Raw genomic sequence first — 18093 nt, forward strand, 5'->3', positions numbered from 1 at the left:
TGACGTTCAGCTTCCGTCTGTTTTGTATAAAATTAGATCAGGGACAATTGTGATCCACAGAACAGAAAGCAGCCCTTTCACAGATAGTGTGGGTGGCTCTGAAAAGAGCCTTTGGGTTATTCGATTAAATCTTGTCCGCTTTACTTGCTCTTGGGCGCACTGGCGGTTTTCTTGGGCAGCAGCACAGCCTGGATATTAGGCAGCACTCCACCCTGAGCGATTGTCACCTTTCCCAGCAGTTTGTTGAGCTCCTCGTCGTTGCGGATGGCCAGCTGCAGGTGTCTGGGGATGATGCGGGTCTTCTTGTTGTCGCGGGCCGCGTTGCCGGCCAGCTCCAGGATTTCAGCGGTCAGATACTCGAGCACAGCAGCCATGTAGACCGGGGCTCCGGCACCCACACGCTCAGCGTAGTTGCCCTTTCGCAGATGCCTGTGAACACGGCCCACAGGGAACTGCAGTCCGGCCCGCGAGGAGCGAGACTTGGCCTTGGCCCGAACTTTACCGCCACTTTTTCCTCTCCCAGACATTTCCACAATCCACACGTTCAGAGAAAGAATGAGAAACTGTTCCCACATCTGCCTTTCTTATACCTTCTGGAGGAATGCAGGGAGCGAATTTGTGATTGGTCGCTCGCTGGTGAATTTCATTGGACTTTCCAGGTGACCAATCACAGTCTGTTTAGCCCACCAATGGAAGTAGGGCGGAAATTACTGTCTCCAACAGTCAGAATATCGATTTTAATTCAAAAACCCCGCCAAGAAATTTTAAAACAGCGGATTATGTTAATATAAATTCACCATTAGTCAAAGATTTCCCAACACGTTTTAATTAATTTTGTCTTTTACATATTCCCCTTGCAAGTTCCAGGCTGTTACAATCAGGATTAAATTCGGGTACTATTTCAAACTGTCTAATGGGCGGGAATCAATCCCCACCGATTCTGTAACGGGACACATTCCAACTCAATCTTTGTAAAAATTGGGCAAAGGCGGGAGTGAGCCCAGAACTGGGAGTCCTTCTGTGAAAAGAGAAGAGGGACACAGTATTCCAACTGCCCCGGTTCTGGTCTCTGTAAGAACTCCCATTCTGGGTTGTTACACTGCGGGGAGTGTCGGCTGAATAAACGGACTGACCCGCAACAGGAATTGAAAAATAAACTTGAAAAGGGCTTGCGAGAGAGAATGTGTGACTGAAATCTGATTCTCAGTCCCTAAACAAGCTCTTAATATAATTTTTTAATTTTTCGTTGCCAATCTTTCCAATTCTTTGTCAAATCACAAACGCCAGAGGTCACCTTGCACACATCAAGGATCACTCTGCGCCAATGCTCTTAGCCAAAAGGCCTAGAGCCACTGCACCGTTCCTGGAAGTACTGCAATACCAGGTTCGTGCCATGGAGGTGGATGGGTCAGGCCATCCACACACCTCCGTGGAGGTGGATGGGTCAAGCCACCTCACCCACCTCCTATTTCCAAAAATCATAGGAGAACCACCTTCCTGATCCAGGGAGAACCACTTTGGGGTCATGGTTACTCCCCTGTCAGGTCAGTTACGCATGTTCTTAGCCAAAAGGCCGAGAAGCGCCCTAAACAAGCTCTTAATTTTTTTTTTTGAAATTCGTAGCCAATCGTTCCAATTCTTTGTCAAATCACAAACGCCAGTGGTCACCTTGCACACGCCAAGGATCACTCTGCGCCAATGCTCTTAGCCAAAAGGCCTAGAGCCACTGCACCGTTCCTGGAAGTACTGCAATACCAGGTTCGTGCCATGGAGGTGGATGGGTCAAGCCACCCCACCCACCTCCTAAACAAGCTCTTAATTCGGCAGGCGTTGTAAATGAACGGGACTGAGAGCAAAGGGAAACAGCGACCAAGGACCGTATTTGTAGTTGGCGGAAAATTCCAGCGACGCTAAGGTGGAACCGGACAGTGAAACTGATATCTGAGAATTCAAAACTAAATCTACAACTGGAAGTGTAAAAGTTCTCAAACATACTTGTTCAGGAAATAATTACAGTAAACAGAGTGTAAAGGGAGATGCGTTTGTGCAGCTCTTTCAGAGAGGTTGTGGGTGGCTCTTAAAAGAGCCGTTGTGTTTGGGGTTTGATCTCTCAGGAAGCGGGCAGTCTCACTTGGAGCTGGTGTACTTGGTCACCGCCTTTGTCCCTTCCGACACGGCGTGCTTGGCCAGCTCCCCGGGCAGCAGCAGGCGCACGGCGGTCTGGATCTCCCGGGAACTGATGGTGCGGCGCTTGTTGTAATGGGCCAGGCGGGAAGCCTCACCAGCGATGCGCTCGAAAATATCCTTCACAAACGAGTTCATGATGCCCATGGCCTTGGAAGAGATGCCGGTGTCGGGGTGAACCTGCTTCATCACTTTGTAGATGTAGATGGCGTAACTCTCCTTCCTCGACCTTCTGCGCCTCTTGCCGCTCTTCGCTGGGGTTTTCTTGATTACTTTCTTGGCGCCTTTCTTGGCGGGACCTGTTTTCTTTTCTTCAACCATCGTCTCGTTCAGTCAGGCGCAGATTTGGGGAAACTCTGCTCCGAGCCCACATTATATCGGCAGCCCCACACTCCGCCCACAGCCCTATGCTAATGAGGGATGGGTGAAGGCAATGGTTGTGAATGGCTTGTCAATAGCCATTGTTCCATATCTCTCTGATTGGATGTTTAAAGAGACCAATCAAATTTGTGCTCGCCACAATCTAAAATTCTTGAATGAGGTCATGTGTTGCAACACCTCCTGATTTATACTCTGTTCTTTATGTGTTTCTGTTTTGCTTTCAGGCAAAAATCTTATGAGGAAGGTTCATAAATCTTTTAGTATATATTCAATAATCTGAACAGCAAACTCGCTGCTCTGTTTATCGATCTAGATTTTTACATGTTCAACAGACATTGAACGGTTTATAACCGAGATTGACTGAGGGTGACTTCTGGTCAGGAATCTCCCAGTTTATCAACCGTAGGGATTTAATATCAAGCAGAGAAATAGTGACCTGGATTTATATTGCGCTTTTCACGACCATCGGACTTCTGAACGTGCTTCGCAGCCAATGAAGTGCTTTTTGAAGTGTAGACACTGTAGTAATGTCGGAACGGCGGCAGACATTTCGCGCACAACAAGCTCCCACAAACAGCAATGTGTAATGACCAGATAATCCATTGTATTGTGTTGATCGAGGGATAAGTATTGGCCAGGACACCGGGCATAATTGACCTGCTCTTCTTCAAAATAGTGGCCGTGGGATCTATTACATCCATCTGAGAGAGCGACGGACCTCGGTTTAACGTCTCTTCCTACAGATGGCACCTCCAACAGTGCAGCACTCCCTCATCACTGCACTGGTGTGTCAGCCTAGATTTTTGTGCTCAAGTCCCTGGAGTGGGATTTGAACCCACAACCTTCTGACTCAGAAGCGAGGGTGCTACCAACTGAAGCACAGCTGATAAGATTGTGATCAATAGATCAGTTTCTTCAGACAGTAACCAGCCCTTTCACAGATAGAGTGCGTGGCTCTGAAAAGAACCAACGTGGTATTAGATTAAATCTTGTCCATTTTACTTGCTCTTGCTGGGCCCAGCATTGGATTTCTTTGTCAGGAGCACCGCGTGGATTTTTGGCTGTTCAACCATGATCCTATTGAATTGTGGAGCAGGCTCGAGGGGCCTTATGGCCTTCTCCCATTTCTTACAGCTGAATTTGATTACATCATTGTGTTAAGTGATTAAATATTTATTTCGACTTGCAGGTCAAGGAATTTCTCAAACGTAAGGGCTATTTACTTGACACAGCTCGACAAAGGCGCACCTAACTTTGATAAACATATTTGGAAATATGATTTATGTGAGTGTTGTTTTTTCTTCAGTTTCTGCTCGGCGAATTTGGGTTTCATTATACACCTGTCAGCTTCGAGTATGTGAGTGTGATTTTCACATTGTCTCGCTGTCTCTGGGATGTGTGTGTGGGTTTTATTCTGTACCTGGTCAGTTTCTGTTATGCAAATGCATGTTTTACTCTCTACTTGTCAGTTTCTGTTATGAGTGTGTTTTATTCTGTCCCTGACAGTCACTGATATGTGAGTGTGGGTTTTATGATGTATTGTTCAGACTTTGAGATGTGAGTGTGAATTTTACTTTATATGAATGAAACAACTGACTTTATTTAAAAGAGAAAGACTAGTAAATGTTATTGAGTGGAATCTGAGTGTCCTTGTACATGAATCACAGAAAGTTAACATGCAGTTACAGCAAACAATTAGGAAGATAAATGGTATGTTAGCCCTTAATGCAAATGGGTTGGAGTATAAGAGTAAGGTAGCGTTGGTACAATAATATCGAACTGAGATTGGGAGAAATTTGTTCACTCAGAGGGTTGTGAATCACTGGAGTTTAACCTGCATCTGTCAGTTTCCTGTATGTGAATCGTGGTGTTTTCTGGGTTTTTTTGTCAGTAATTTGTGGAGATTTACTTGGAGCTAGTGTGCTTGGCCAGCTCTCCGGGTAGTACCAGACTCATGGCCGTCGAGATGTGTGGACACAATTTGTACACTCCTAACTGTTAGAGGTTGCTGCCATCTCCTGGCTGAAAGCGAGTGCTGCAACAAGTGACAATCATTCAGCAGAACCCATTTTAAATTCCACAGATCGCTCAGAACCATGTTTATGTTCAGCTTAAACTATTGCAAAGTATTTTAATGGTCCGGCTGAAAACTCCAAACAACCATTAAGAGCAGGTGGAGGCGCTCACCCGATTGTAGTGTGAACAGTGGGTTAATCACTGAGTGTGGGATAGACATTACTGGGCAATTCATTTCAACCAAACGTGTCTTTGCAGAGACGTCTACAGTGCTGGGGTTAATCATTGAGTGTGGGACAGACACTGCCTCTGTCACTCAGCTACTGTGTGCTAATGTGGGATTCACTGGTCAGTGTAGGATAGATACCGTATCTGTCACTGTCTGGTACAGTGTGTCAGTGTGGGATTGACTGGGAGTATAGTAAAGACACTATCTGTCACTGTCTGGTACAGTGTGTCAGTGTGGGATTGACTGGGAGTATAGTAAAGACACTATCTGTCACTCTCTGGTACAGTGTGTCAGTGTGGGATTGACTGGGAGTATAGTAAAGACACTATCTGTCACTCTCTGGTACAGTGTGTCAGTGTGGGATTGACTGGGAGTATAGTAAAGACACTGTATCTGTCACTGTCTGGTACAGTGTGTCAGTGTGGGATTGACTGGGAGTATAGTAAAGACACTATCTGTCACTGTCTGGTACAGTGTGTCAGTGTGGGATTGACTGGGAGTATAGTAAAGACACTATCTGTCACTCTCTGGTACAGTGTGTCAGTGTGGGATTGACTGGGAGTATAGTAAAGACACTATCTGTCACTCTCTGGTACAGTGTGTCAGTGTGAGATTGACTGGGAGTATAGTAAAGACACTGTATCTGTCACTGTCTGGTACAGTGTGTCAGTGTGGGATTGACTGGGGAGTATAGTAAAGACACTATCTGTCACTGTCTGGTACAATGTGTCAGTGTGGGATTGACTGGGAGTATAGTAAAGACACTATCTGTCACTCTCTGGTACAGTGTGTCAGTGTGGGATTGACTGGGAGTATAGTAAAGACACTATCTGTCACTGTCTGGTGCAGTGTGTCAGTGTGGGATTGACCGGCACGTGTAAAAACAGAAAGCGATGCTTTCCCGCTTGATGCGTGTGATGGTGGTAGAGTGGTGAGCACAGCTGCCTTCCAAGCTAGTTGATCTGATTTCAATTCACGGCCGTAGGATCCAGTCAAATTTGAATCCACTTTCTGTTTGGGATATATAAGTGAGTGTTTTAATCAATACCTGTGAATTTCTCATTTGTGAGTGTGGATTTTAATCTTTACACACATTCTCTAATTATTGTGGGGGGTTTCTATGTACTGTATTGGAACCGGGTTTATGATTATGGACTTTATTCTGTATCAGCCCACCTCTGGTATGTGATTATGACTTTTACTCTGTATCTGTCAGTGTTTGATATGACAGTGTGTTTGATTCCATACCAGTCCTGCTCCTATTTTTTATGTTCTTATTTTTATTATGATATACAAGTATAAAAGCAAAATACTGTGGATGCTGGAATTGGAAATAAAAACAGAAAATGCTGGAAATTTCAGCGGGTCAGGCAGCATCTGTGGAGAGAGAGAGAGAGAGAGAGAGAGAGAGAGAGAGAGAGAGAGTTAACGTTTCAGTTCGATGACAAAGGCTCATACACCTGAAACATTAACTCTGTTCCTTGCTCCACTTTTATTGATATGGAATAGAGGGGAGTACTCTGTATCTGTCATTTTCAGCTTTGCGATGGTAGGTTTTAGTCTGTTTCTCTTAGTCCCTGGTACGTGAGTGTCGCTCTGTATCTATTGGTCCCTGGTATGTGCGTGTGGACTTTACTCTGTATCTGGCAGTGTCTGTTATGGGAATCTGGATTTTATTCTGTACTTGTCATCTTCTGATTTATTAGTATGGGTCTTATCCTATAACTGCCAGTTTTTACCTAATTCAGAGATGGTTTTCCTTTGAATCTGTCAATCTCTGGTATGGAACTATGTACCTCTGTCTCTGCCACTCTCTGGTATGGAGTCTGTATCCAACTCTGTGCCTATCAGTGCTTGGAATGGAAGTATATATCTACCTCTGTGCCTGTCAGTCTCTGGTATGGAAGTATGTATCTATCTCTGTGCCTGTCAGTCTCTGATATGGGAGTAAGTATCTATCTGTGTGCCTGTCAGTCTCATGTGAGGGAGAATGTATCTATCTCTGTGCCAATCAATCTCTGGTATGGGAGCACCTATTTATGTCTGTACCTGTCAGACGCTGGTATGGGCGTATGTATCCACCTCTGCCCGTCAGTCTCAGGTATGGGAGAACGTATCAGTCTGTGCCTGTCAGTGTCGGGTATGGAAGTATGCATCTATCTCTGTGCCTGTCAGTCTCTGGTATGGGAGCATGTATCTATCTCTGTGCCTGTCAGTCACTGGTGTGGGAATATGTGTCTTTCTGTGCCTGTCACTGTCTGGTATGGAAGTATGTATCTATCTCTGTGCCCGTCAGTCTCGGGTATGGGAGCATGTATCAATCTGTGTGCTGTCAGTCTCTGGAATGGGAGTATGTATCTATCTCTGTGCCGGGTGTGGGAGTATGTATCTATCTCTGTGCTGTCAGTCTCTGGTGTGGGAGTGTGTATCTATCTGTGTGCTTGTCAGTTTCTGGTATGGGAGCATGTATCTATCTGTGTGCCTGTCAGTGTCGGGTATGGGACTTTGTATCTAACTCTGTACCTGTCAGTCTCTGGTATGGGAGTATGTATCTATCTCTGTGCTGTCAGTGTCTATTATGGGAGTAAGTATCTGTGTGCCCATCAGTCTCTGTTATGAGAGTATTTATCTATTTCTGGCCCAGTCAATCGCTGGTATGGGTGTATGTATCTATCTGTGTGCCTGTCAGTGTCCGGTATAGAAGTATGTATCTATCTCTGTCCCAGTCAATCTCTGGCATGGCTGTATATATATATATATATATATGTGTGTGTGCCTGTCACTGTCTGGTATGGAAGTATGTATCTAACTCTGTGCAAGTCAGACTCTGGTATGGGAGTATGTATCTATCTCTGTGCTGTCAGTTTCTGTTTTTTCTGGAATTTTCTAATTTACTGGAATTCTTTGATGATATAACGAGCATGGTGGATAGAGGTGTACCGATGGATGTGGTGTATTTAGATTTCCAAAAGGCATTTGATAAGGTGCCACACAAAAGGTTACTGCAGAAGATAGAGGTACGCGGAGTCAGAAGAAATGTATTAGCATGGATAGAGAATTGTCTGGCGAACAGAAAGCAGAGAGTCGGGATAAATGGGTCCTTTTTGGGTTGGAAATCGGTGGTTAGTGGTGTGCCACGGGGATCGGTGCTGGGACCACAACTGTTTACAATATACATAGATGACCTGGAAGAGGGGACAGAGTGTTGTGTAACAAAATTTGCAGATGACACAAAGATTAGTGGGAAAGCGGGTTGTGGAGAGGACACAGAGAGGCTGCAAAGAGATTTAGATAGGTTAAGCGAATGGGCTAAGGTTTGGCAGATGGAATACAATGTCGGAAAGTGTGAGGTCATCCACCTTGGGGAAAAAAAACAGTAAAAGGGAATATTATTTGAATGGGGAGAAATTACAACATGCTGAGATGCAGAGGGACCTGGGGTTCCTTGTGCATGAAACTCTTTTTGGGAGTAAACAAAAAACATTAAACCGTGCCCCCCCCGATCTGGGGGAAACACCAAACATTTACAGGCCCTTTTATTTTTTTTTGTGGTATTTTTTTTTGGGCACAAAAAACATATTTTTTCTCCAAGTGCCCCCTATAAAAGGGGAGGGGGACACTAAAAGCACCGGCAATTAAAACAAATTAAACTTTAAAACGTAAAATCAAATTAAAATTTGGTTGCCGGGCGTGATGATGCACTCCAGTCCCTCCGGTGCCCACCTCTCACGGAAGGCCACGAGCGTACCGGTGGACACCGCGTGCTCCATCTCCAGGGACACCCTGGACCTCCTTGTGCATGAAACTCTTTTGGAGTTTACCTGAAAAAACATAAACATTAATCCGTGCCACCTGCCTTGGATGACACAGCAGACATTTACAAGGCCCTTTTTTTCCTTTTTCTTTTTGTGTTTTTCTTTATTTTGGGGTTTTTTTTAGGCACTAATATCAATTTTTTTTTTCCCGTGCCCCCTATAAAAGGGGAGGGGGACACTAAAAGCACCGGCAATTAAAATAAATTAAACTTTAAAACGTAAAATCAAATTAAAATTTGGTTGCCGGGCGTGATGATGCACTCCAGTCCCTCCGGTGCCCACCTCTCGCGGAAGGCCGCGAGCGTACCGGTGGACACCGCGTGTTCCATCTCCAGGGACACCCTGGACCTCCTTGTGCATGAATCCCAAAAAGTTAGTTTGCAAGTGCAGCAGGTAATCAGGAAGGTGAATGGAATGTTGGCCTTCATTGCGAGAGGGATGGAGTACAAAAGCAGGGAGGTCCTGCTGCAACTGTATAGGGTATTGGTGAGGCTGCACCTGGAGTACTGCGTACAGTTTTGGTCCCCTTACTTAAGGAAGGATATACTGGCTTTGGAGCGGGTACAGAGACGATTCACTAGGCTGATTCCGGAGATGAGGGGGTTACTTTATGATGATAGATTGAGTAGACTGGGTCTTTACTCGTTGGAGTTCAGAAGGATGAGGGGTGATCTTATAGAAACATTTAAAATAATGAAAGGGATAGACAAGATAGAGGCGGAGAGGTTGTTTCCACTGGTCGGGGAGACTAGAACTTGGGGTCACAGCCTCAAAATACGGGGGAGCCAATTTAAAACCGAGTTGAGAAGGAATTTCTTCTCCCAGAGGATTGTGAATCTGTGGAATTCTCTGCCCAAGGAAGCAGTTGAGGCTAGCTCATTGAATGTATTCAAGTCACAGACAGATAGATTTTTAACCAATAAGGGAATTAAGGGTTAGGGGGAGCGGGCGTGTTAGTGGAGCTGAGTCCACGGCCAGATCAGCCATGATCTTTTTGCTTGGCGGAGCAGGCTCAAGGGGCTAGATGGCCTACTCCTGTTCCTAATTCTTATGTATTGGTCTGGGAGTATGCATCTATCTGTGTGCCTGTCAGTCTCTGGTATGGGAGTTTGCATCTATCTGTGCTGTCATTTTCTGGTCTGGGAGTATGTATCTATCTCTGTGCTGTCAGTCGCTGGTATGGGAGTATGTATCTATCGCTGTGCCTGTCAGTCTCTGGTATGGGAGTATGTATCTATCTGTGCCTGTCACTGTCTGATATCGGAGTATGTAACTATCTCTGTGCCTGGTGTGGGAGTATGTATCTATCTCTGTGCTGTCAGTCTGTGGTATGGGAGTATGTATCTATCTGTGTGCCTGTCAGTGACCGGTATAGAAGTATGTATCTATCTCTGTGCTCGTCAGTGTCTGGTCTGGAAGTATATATCTATCTCTGTCCCTGTTAGTCTCTGGTATGGGATTATGTATCTATCTGTGTGCCTGTCCGTCTCTGGTATGGGAGTATTTATCTATCTGTGTGCAAGTCAGTCTCTGATATGGGAGTATGTATCTATCTTTGTTCCTGTCAGTCTTTGGTATAGAAACATAGAAAATTGGTGCAGGAGTAGGCCATTCAGCCCTTCGAGCCTGCACCGCCATGTTGGCTGAACATGCAACTTCAGTAGCCCATTCCTGCTTTCTCGCCATACCCCTTGATCCCCCTAGTAGTAAGGACTACATCTAACTCCTTTTTGAATATATTTAGTGAATTGGCCTCAACAACTTTCTGTGGTAGAGAATTCCACAGGTTCACCACTCTCTGGGTGAAGAAGTTTCTCCTCATCTCAGTCCTAAATGGCTTACCCCTTATCCTTAGACTGTGACCCCTGGTTCTGGACTTCCCCAACATTGGGAACATTCTTCCTGCATCTAACCTGTCTAAACCCATCAGAATTTTAAACGTTTCTATGAGGTCCCCTCTCATTCTTCTCAACTCCAGTGAATACAAGCCCAGTTGATCCAGTCTTTCTTGATAGGTCAGTCCCACCATCCCAGGAATCAGTCTGGTGAACCTTCGCTGCACTCCCTCAATAGCAAGAATGTCCTGCCTCAAGTTAGGAGAACAAAACTGTACACAATACTCCAGGTGTGGCCTCACAAAGGCCCTGTACAACTGTAGCAACACCTCCCTGCCCCTGTACTCAAATCCCCTCGCTATGAAGGCCAACATGCGATTTGCTTTCTTAACCGCCTGCTGTACCTGCATGCCAACCTTCAATGACTGATGTACCATGACACTCAGGTCTCGTTGCACCTCCCCTTTTCCTAATCTGTCACCATTCAGGTAATATTCTGCCTTCCTGTTTTTGCCACCAAAGTGGATAACATCACATTTATCCACATTATACTGCATCTGCCATGCATTTGCCCACTCACCTAACCTGTCCAAGTCACCCTGCAGCCTCTTAGCTTCCTCCTCACAGCTCACACTGCCACCCAGCTTAGTGTCATCTGCAAATGTAGGGATATTACATTCAATTCCTTTGTCTAAATCATGAATGTATATTGTAAATAGCTGGTGTCCCAGCATAGAAACATAGAAAATAGGTGAAGGTGTAGGCCATTTGGCCCTTCAAGCCTGCACCACCATTCAACAAGATCATGGCTGATCAGCCACCCCAGCACCTCCCCCCCCCACGCCCCTTCCACAACCCCCGACTCCCCCCAGCCGCATGGAACCTTCCAGCACCCCACCAGTCACTGCCTGCCGTTCTGAAAATAACCCGTTTGATCCTACTCTTTGCTTCCTGTCTGCCGACCAGTTCTCTATCCATGTCAATACATTACCCCCAATACCATGTGCTTTAATTTTGCACATCTCTTGTGTGGGACCTTGTCAAAAGCCTTTTGAAATTCGAAATACACCACATCCACTGGTTCTCCCTTATCCACTCTATTAGTTACATCCTCAAAAGATTCTGGAAGATTGGTCAAGCATGACTAATCTCTCCACATAATTGAAGTCTCAGGTATCATCCTGGTAAACCTCCTCTGTACCCTCTCCAACACCTTGGCATTCTTCCTAATGTGTGTTGCTCAGAATTGTACACAATACTCCAGCCTCACCACTGATTTGTAATGGGTTAGCATTGAACTCCTTGTTTTTATGTTTAGTGCTCCATTTACAAAGTGAAAGATCCCATACACTCTCTTAAATGTCTTATCAGCTTACCCTTCCATCTTCAAACATTTGTGGATATTTACCCCCAGGTCTCTCTGCTCTTACATCCCCTCAAAATAGTACCGTCTGCATTATACTGCCTCTCCATGTTGAACTTCCCAAAGTGTATCATTTCACACTGGGCTATAATAAATTGCATCTGCCATGTTTCAGTCCAGTTCACCAGTCTGTCTGTGCCTTTCTAAAGTCTGCTGCGATCCTGCTCACCATTTACTACAATCAACTTTCTTGCCCTCAGCAAACCTCGAAGGTCCACTCCCGATAGCAAAGACCAGGTCATTTAAAATATAACCAGAAAAGCAAAGGCATCAATTGCGACACCTGGTTGACCCAATGTAAACTTCTCCGCAGTTGGAGAAACATCGGTCCACCACTGCTCTCTGCCCCCTGTCCCTCAGCTAATGACAGATCCAATTTACCACTGTCCCTTTAACACCATGTGCTTCAATTTTACAAACAAGTCCATTATGTGATACTTTATCAAATGGCTTTTCAAAGTCCATGTATACAACCTCTACTGCACTTTCCTCAACACTGTGATACTTAATTTACTCTAAAAACACACACGATTCAATGTGACTGTGTGTTCAGAGACAGAAACTGACCTTATTTCATGTCCCACTGCACGACCTCCTGCTGGATAATTGTGCTCGGTGGTCAGACTCTCCCAATCTCATTCCCATCATTTCCTGCCTTACCTTGTAATCTTTGTGTACTGTCTATAGGACCAGTGTGTATCTGAGTCAATGGGGCTCTCTCTGACCTTTCTCCCCAGTCCATCTCCAGTGTGTATCGGAGTCAATGGGACTCTCTCTGACCTTTCTCCCCAGTCCATCTCCAGGACCAGTGTGTATCTGAGTCAATGGGGCTCTCTCTGACCTTTCTCCCCAGTCCATCTCCAGGACCAGTGTGTATCTGAGTCAATGGGACTCTCTCTGACCTTTCTCCCCAGTCCATCCCCAGCACCAGTGTGTATCTGAGTCAATGGGACTCTCTCTGACCTTTCTCCCCAGTCCATCCCCAGGACCAGTGTGTATCTGAGTCAATGGGACTCTCTCTGACCTTTCTCAGTGGTCCATCTCCAGTGTGTATCTGGGTCAATGGGACTCTCTCTTACCTTTCGCCCCTGTCGATCTATGGAAGCTCTTTGAATCTGAAGGGTTATCTCTGGTTGGTGCTCTCACAATCCTGTGCTGGTTCACTGGCCATTGTTCCTCAGTCTACAGTCCCTGTTTCCTTCCACCTGTGGAACTTTCTCAATCACTCCATCATTCACCGGAAGATCTAATAATGGCAGGGCAGAAAATGAGACAAATATTGACGGTGTGCAGTGGAATGTAATGTATACTTTTCTGACGCTTAATAAAACTGAAAGTTCAGGGTTGAGTATTCTTGTTGGAGTTTGTCATTTCTTCGGCAAGCCCACGGGAGCATCACACAAATTGCCAGAGTTCTTGACAAAACTGCGTAATTTACTGTCTATTGCTTAGACAAACAGGCACTGGGTGATCTCACTGAGTCCATCCTCCCCGGGTTACACAGAGTCTGATCTCACTGGGTCCCCAGGTTACACACTGTCTGATCTCACTGGGCCCATCCTCCCCGGGTTACACACTGTCTGATCTCACTGAGCCCATCCTCCCCGGGTGACACCAGTCTGATCTCACTGGGCCTCCGGGTTACACACTGTCTGATCTCACTGGGCCCATTCTCCCCGGGTTACACACTGTCTGATCTGACTGGGCCCTGGGGTTACACACTGTCTGATCTCACTGGGCCCACACACCCCGGGTTATACACTGTCTGATCTGACTGGGCCCCCGGGTTACACACTGTCTGATCTCACTGGGCCCCCGGGTTACACACTGTCTGATCTCACTGGGCCCATCCTCCCCGGGTTACACACTGTCTGAACTCACTGAGCCCATCCTCCCCGGGTGACACCAGTCTGATCTCACTGGGCCCCCGGGTTACACACTGTCTGATCTCACTGGGCCCATCCTCCCCGGGTTACACACTGTCTGATCTCACTGGGCCCATCCTCCCCAGGTTACACACTGTCTGATCTGACTGAGCCCCCGGGTTACACACTGTCTGATCTCACTGGCCCCCAGGTTACACACTGTCTGATCTCACTGGGCCCACCCCCGGGTTACACACTGTCTGATCTCACTGGGCCCCCTGAGTTACACACTGTCTGATCTCACCGGTTCCCCGGGTTTCACACTGTCTGATCTCACTGGGCCATTCCTCCCCGGGTTACACACTGTCTGAACTTACTGGGCCCATCCTCCCCTGGTTACACCAGTCTGATCTCACTGGGCTTCCGGGTTACATAGAAACAAAACATCGAAAATAGGTGCAGGAGTAGGCCATTCGGCCCTTCTAGCCTGCACCGCCATTCAATGAGTTCATGGCTGAACATGCAACTTCAGTACCCCATTCCTGCTTTCTCGCCATACCCCTTGATCCCCCTAGTAGTAAGGACTTCATCTCACTCCTTTTTGAATATATTGAGTGAATTGGCCTCAACAACGTTCTGTGGTAGAGAATTCCACAGGTGCACCACTCTCTGGGTGAAGAAGTTTCTCCTCATCTCAGTCCTAAATGGCTTACCCCTTATCCTTAGACTGTGTCCCCTGGTTCTGGACTTCCCCAACATTGGGAACATTCTTCCTGCATCTAACCTGTCTAAACCCATCAGAATTTTAAACATTTCTATGAGGTCCCCTCTCATTCTTCGGAACTCCAGTGAATGCAAGCCCAGTTGATCCAGTCTTTCTTGATAGGTCAGTCCCGCCATCCCGGGAATTAGTCTGGTGAACTTTCGCTGCACTCCTTCAATAGCAAGAATGTCCTTCCTCAAGTTAGGAGAACATAACTGTGCACAATATTCTAGGTGTGGCCTCACCAAGGTCCTGTACAACTGTAGCAACACCTCCCTGCCCCTGTACTCAAATCCCCTCGCTATGAAGGCCAACATGCGATTTGCTTTCTTAACCGCCTGCTGTACCTGCAAGCCAACCTTCAATGACTGATGTACCATGACACCCAGGTCTCGTTGCACCTCCCCTTTTCCTAATCTGTCACCATTCAGATAATAGTTTGTCTCTCTGTTTTTACCACCAAAGTGGATAACCTCACATTTATCTGCCATGCATTTGCCCACTCACCTAACCCATCCAAGTCACTCTGCAGCCTCATAGCATCCTCCTCGCAGCTCACACTGCCACCCAACTTAGTGTCATCCGCAAATTTGGAGATACTACATTTAATCCCCTCGTCCAAATCATTAATGTACAGTGTAAACAGCTGGGGCCCCAGCACAGAACCTTGCGGTACCCCACTAGTCACTGCCTGCCATTCTGAAAAGTACCCATTTACTCCTACTCTTTGCTTCCTGTCTGACAACCAGTTCTCAATCCATGTCAGCACATTACCCCCAATCCCATGTGCTTTAACTTTGCACATTAATCTCTTGTGTGGGACCTTGTCGAAAGCCTTCTGAAAGTCCAAATATACCACATCAACTGGTTCTCCCTTGTCCACTCTACTGGAAACATCCTCAAAAAATTCCAGAAGATTTGTCAAGCATGATTTCCCTTTCACAAATCCATGCTGACTTGGACCTGTCATGTCACCTCTTTCCAAATGCGCTGCTATGACATCCTTAATAATTGATTCCATCATTTTACCCACTACTGAGGTCAGGCTGACCGGTCTATAATTCCCTGTTTTCTCTCTCCCTCCTTTTTTAAAAAGTGGGGTTACATTGGCTACCCTCCACTCGATAGGAACTGATCCAGAGTCAATGGCATGTTGGAAAATGACTGTCAATGCATCCGCTATTTCCAAGGCCACCTCTGCAAGTACTCTGGGATGCAGTCCATCAGGCCCTGGGGATTTATCGGCCTTCAATCCCATCAATTTCCCCAACACAATTTCCCGACTAATAAGGATTTCCCTCAGTTCCTCCTCCTTACTAGACCCTCTTACCCCTTTTATATCCGGAAGGTTGTTTGTGTCCTCCTTAGTGAATACCGAACCAAAGCACTTGTTCAATTGGTCTGCCATTTCTTTGTTCCCCGTTATGACTTCCCCTGATTCTGACTGCAGGGGACCTATGTTTGTCTTTACGAACCTTTATCTCTTTTCATATCTACAGAAACTTTTGCAATCCGTCTTAATGTTCCCTGCAAGCTTCTTCTCGTACTCCATTTTCCCTGCCCTAATCAAACTCTTTGTCCTCCTCTGCTGAGTTCTAAATTTCTCCCAGTCCCCGGGTTCGCTGCTATTTCTGGCCAATTTGTATGCCACTTCCTTGGCTTTAATACTATCCCTGATTTCCCTTGATAGCCACGGTTGAGCCACCTTCCCTTTTTTATTTTTACGCCAGACAGGAATGTACAATTGTTGTAATTCATCCATGCGGTCTCGAAATGTCTGCCATTGCCCATCCACAGTCAACCCCTTAAGTATCATTCGCCAATCTATCCTAGCCAATTCACGCCTCATACCTTCAAAGTTACCCTTCTTTAATTTCTGGACCATGGTCTCTGAACTAACTGTTTCATTCTCCATCCTAATGCAGAATTCCACCATATTATGGTCACTCTTCCCCAAGGGACCTCGCACAACGAGATTGCTAATTAATCCTCTCTCATTACACAACACCCAGTCTAAGATGGCCTCCCCCCTGGGTGGTTCCTCGACATATTGGTCTCGAAAACCATCCCTTTTGCACTCCAGGAAATCCTCCTCCACCGTATTGCTTCCAGTTTGGTTAGCTCAATCTATGTGCACATTAAAGTCACCCATTATAACTGCTGCACCTTTATTGCATGCACCCCTAATTTCCTGTTTGATGCCCTCCCTAACATCACAACTACTGTTTGGAGGTCTGTACACAACTCCCACTAACGTTTTTTGCCCTTTGGTGTTCTGCAGCTCGACCCATATAGATTCCACATCATCCAAGCTAATGTCCTTCCTAACTACTGCATTAATCTCCTCTTTAACCAGCAATGCTACCCCACCTCCTTTTCCTTTTATTCTATCCTTCCTGAATGTTGAATACCCCTGGATGTTGAGTTCCCAGCCCTGATCATCCTGGAGCCACGTCTCCGCAATCCCAATCACATCATATTTATTAACATCGATTTGCACAGTTAATTCATCCACCTTATTACGGATATTCCTTGCATTAAGACACAAAGCCTTCAGGCTTGTTTTTTTAACATCCTTTGTCCTTTTAGAATTTTGCTGTACAGTGGCCCTTTTTGTTCTTTGCCTTGGGTTTCTCTGCCCTCCACTTTTCCTCATCTCCTTTCTGTCCTTTGCTTTTGTCTCCTTTTTGTTTCCCTCTGTCTCTCTGCATTGGTTCCCATTCCCCTGCCATATTAGTTTAACTCCTCCCCAACAGCACGAGCAAACACTCCCCCTTGGACATTGGTTCCGGTCCTGCCCAGGTGCAGACCGTCCGGTTTGTACTGGTCCCACCTCCCCCAGAAGCGGTTCCAATGCCCCACGAATTTGAATCCCTCCCAGCTGCACCACTGCTCAAGCCACGTATTCATCTGCGCTATCCTGCAATTCCTACTCTGACGAGCACGTGGCACACACTGTCTGATCTCACTGGGCCCCCGGGTTACACACTGTCTGATCTCTCTGGGCCCCCGGGTTACACACTGTCTGATCTCACTGGCCCCCGGGTTACACACTGTCTGATCTCACTGGGCCCACCCCCGGGTTACACACTGTTTGATCTCACTGGGCCCTCGGGTTACAAACTGTCTGATCTCACTGGGCCCCCGGGTTACACACTGTCTGATCGCACTGGGCCACCGGGTTACACACTGTCTGATCTCACTGGCCCCCGGGTTACACACTGTCTGATCTCACTGGGCCCACCCCCGGGTTACACACTGTCTGATCTCACTGGGCCCCCGGGTTACACACTGTCTGATCTCACTGGGCCCCCGGGTTAAACATTGTCTGATCTCACTGGGCCCCCGGGTTACACACTGTCTGATCTCACTGGGCCCACCCCCGGGTTACACACTGTCTGATCTCACTGGGCCCTCGGGTTTCACACTGTCTGATCTCACTGGGCCCCTAGGTTACACACTGTCTGATCTCACTGGGCCCCCGGGTTACACACTGTCTGATCTCACTGGGCCTCCGGGTTACACACTGTCTGATCTCACTGGGCCCCCGGGTTACACACTGTCTGATCTCACTGGGCCCAC

At 46.6% G+C, this 18093-nt stretch overlaps 2 protein-coding genes and 1 non-coding gene across 3 annotated transcripts in view; all 3 read right to left on the reverse strand.

Annotated features, from left to right (window-relative positions):
- Positions 1-18093, reverse strand: part of LOC139248115 (zinc finger protein 850-like) — a 77760-nt gene that overhangs the window by 28958 nt on the left and 30709 nt on the right. The window lies entirely within an intron of this gene.
- Positions 141-527, reverse strand: LOC139248243 (histone H2A type 2-A-like). Its single transcript, XM_070871994.1, has one exon. It carries the CDS (start codon positions 525-527, stop codon positions 141-143), a length of 387 nt encoding a protein of 128 aa, XP_070728095.1.
- On the reverse strand, positions 1389-1585 carry LOC139248353 (U2 spliceosomal RNA). Its single transcript, XR_011591057.1, has one exon. It is a non-coding gene; the product is annotated as a U2 spliceosomal RNA (small nuclear RNA).

The sequence above is a fragment of the Pristiophorus japonicus genome, unplaced genomic scaffold (assembly GCF_044704955.1).
Source record: "Pristiophorus japonicus isolate sPriJap1 unplaced genomic scaffold, sPriJap1.hap1 HAP1_SCAFFOLD_29, whole genome shotgun sequence".
NCBI lineage: Eukaryota > Metazoa > Chordata > Chondrichthyes > Pristiophoridae > Pristiophorus > Pristiophorus japonicus.

What these genes read in the sequence shown, in the direction of transcription:
- LOC139248243 (XM_070871994.1), bottom strand. Translation starts at nt 527, where the DNA reads ATGTCTGGGAGAGGAAAAAGTGGCGGTAAAGTTCGGGCCAAGGCCAAG.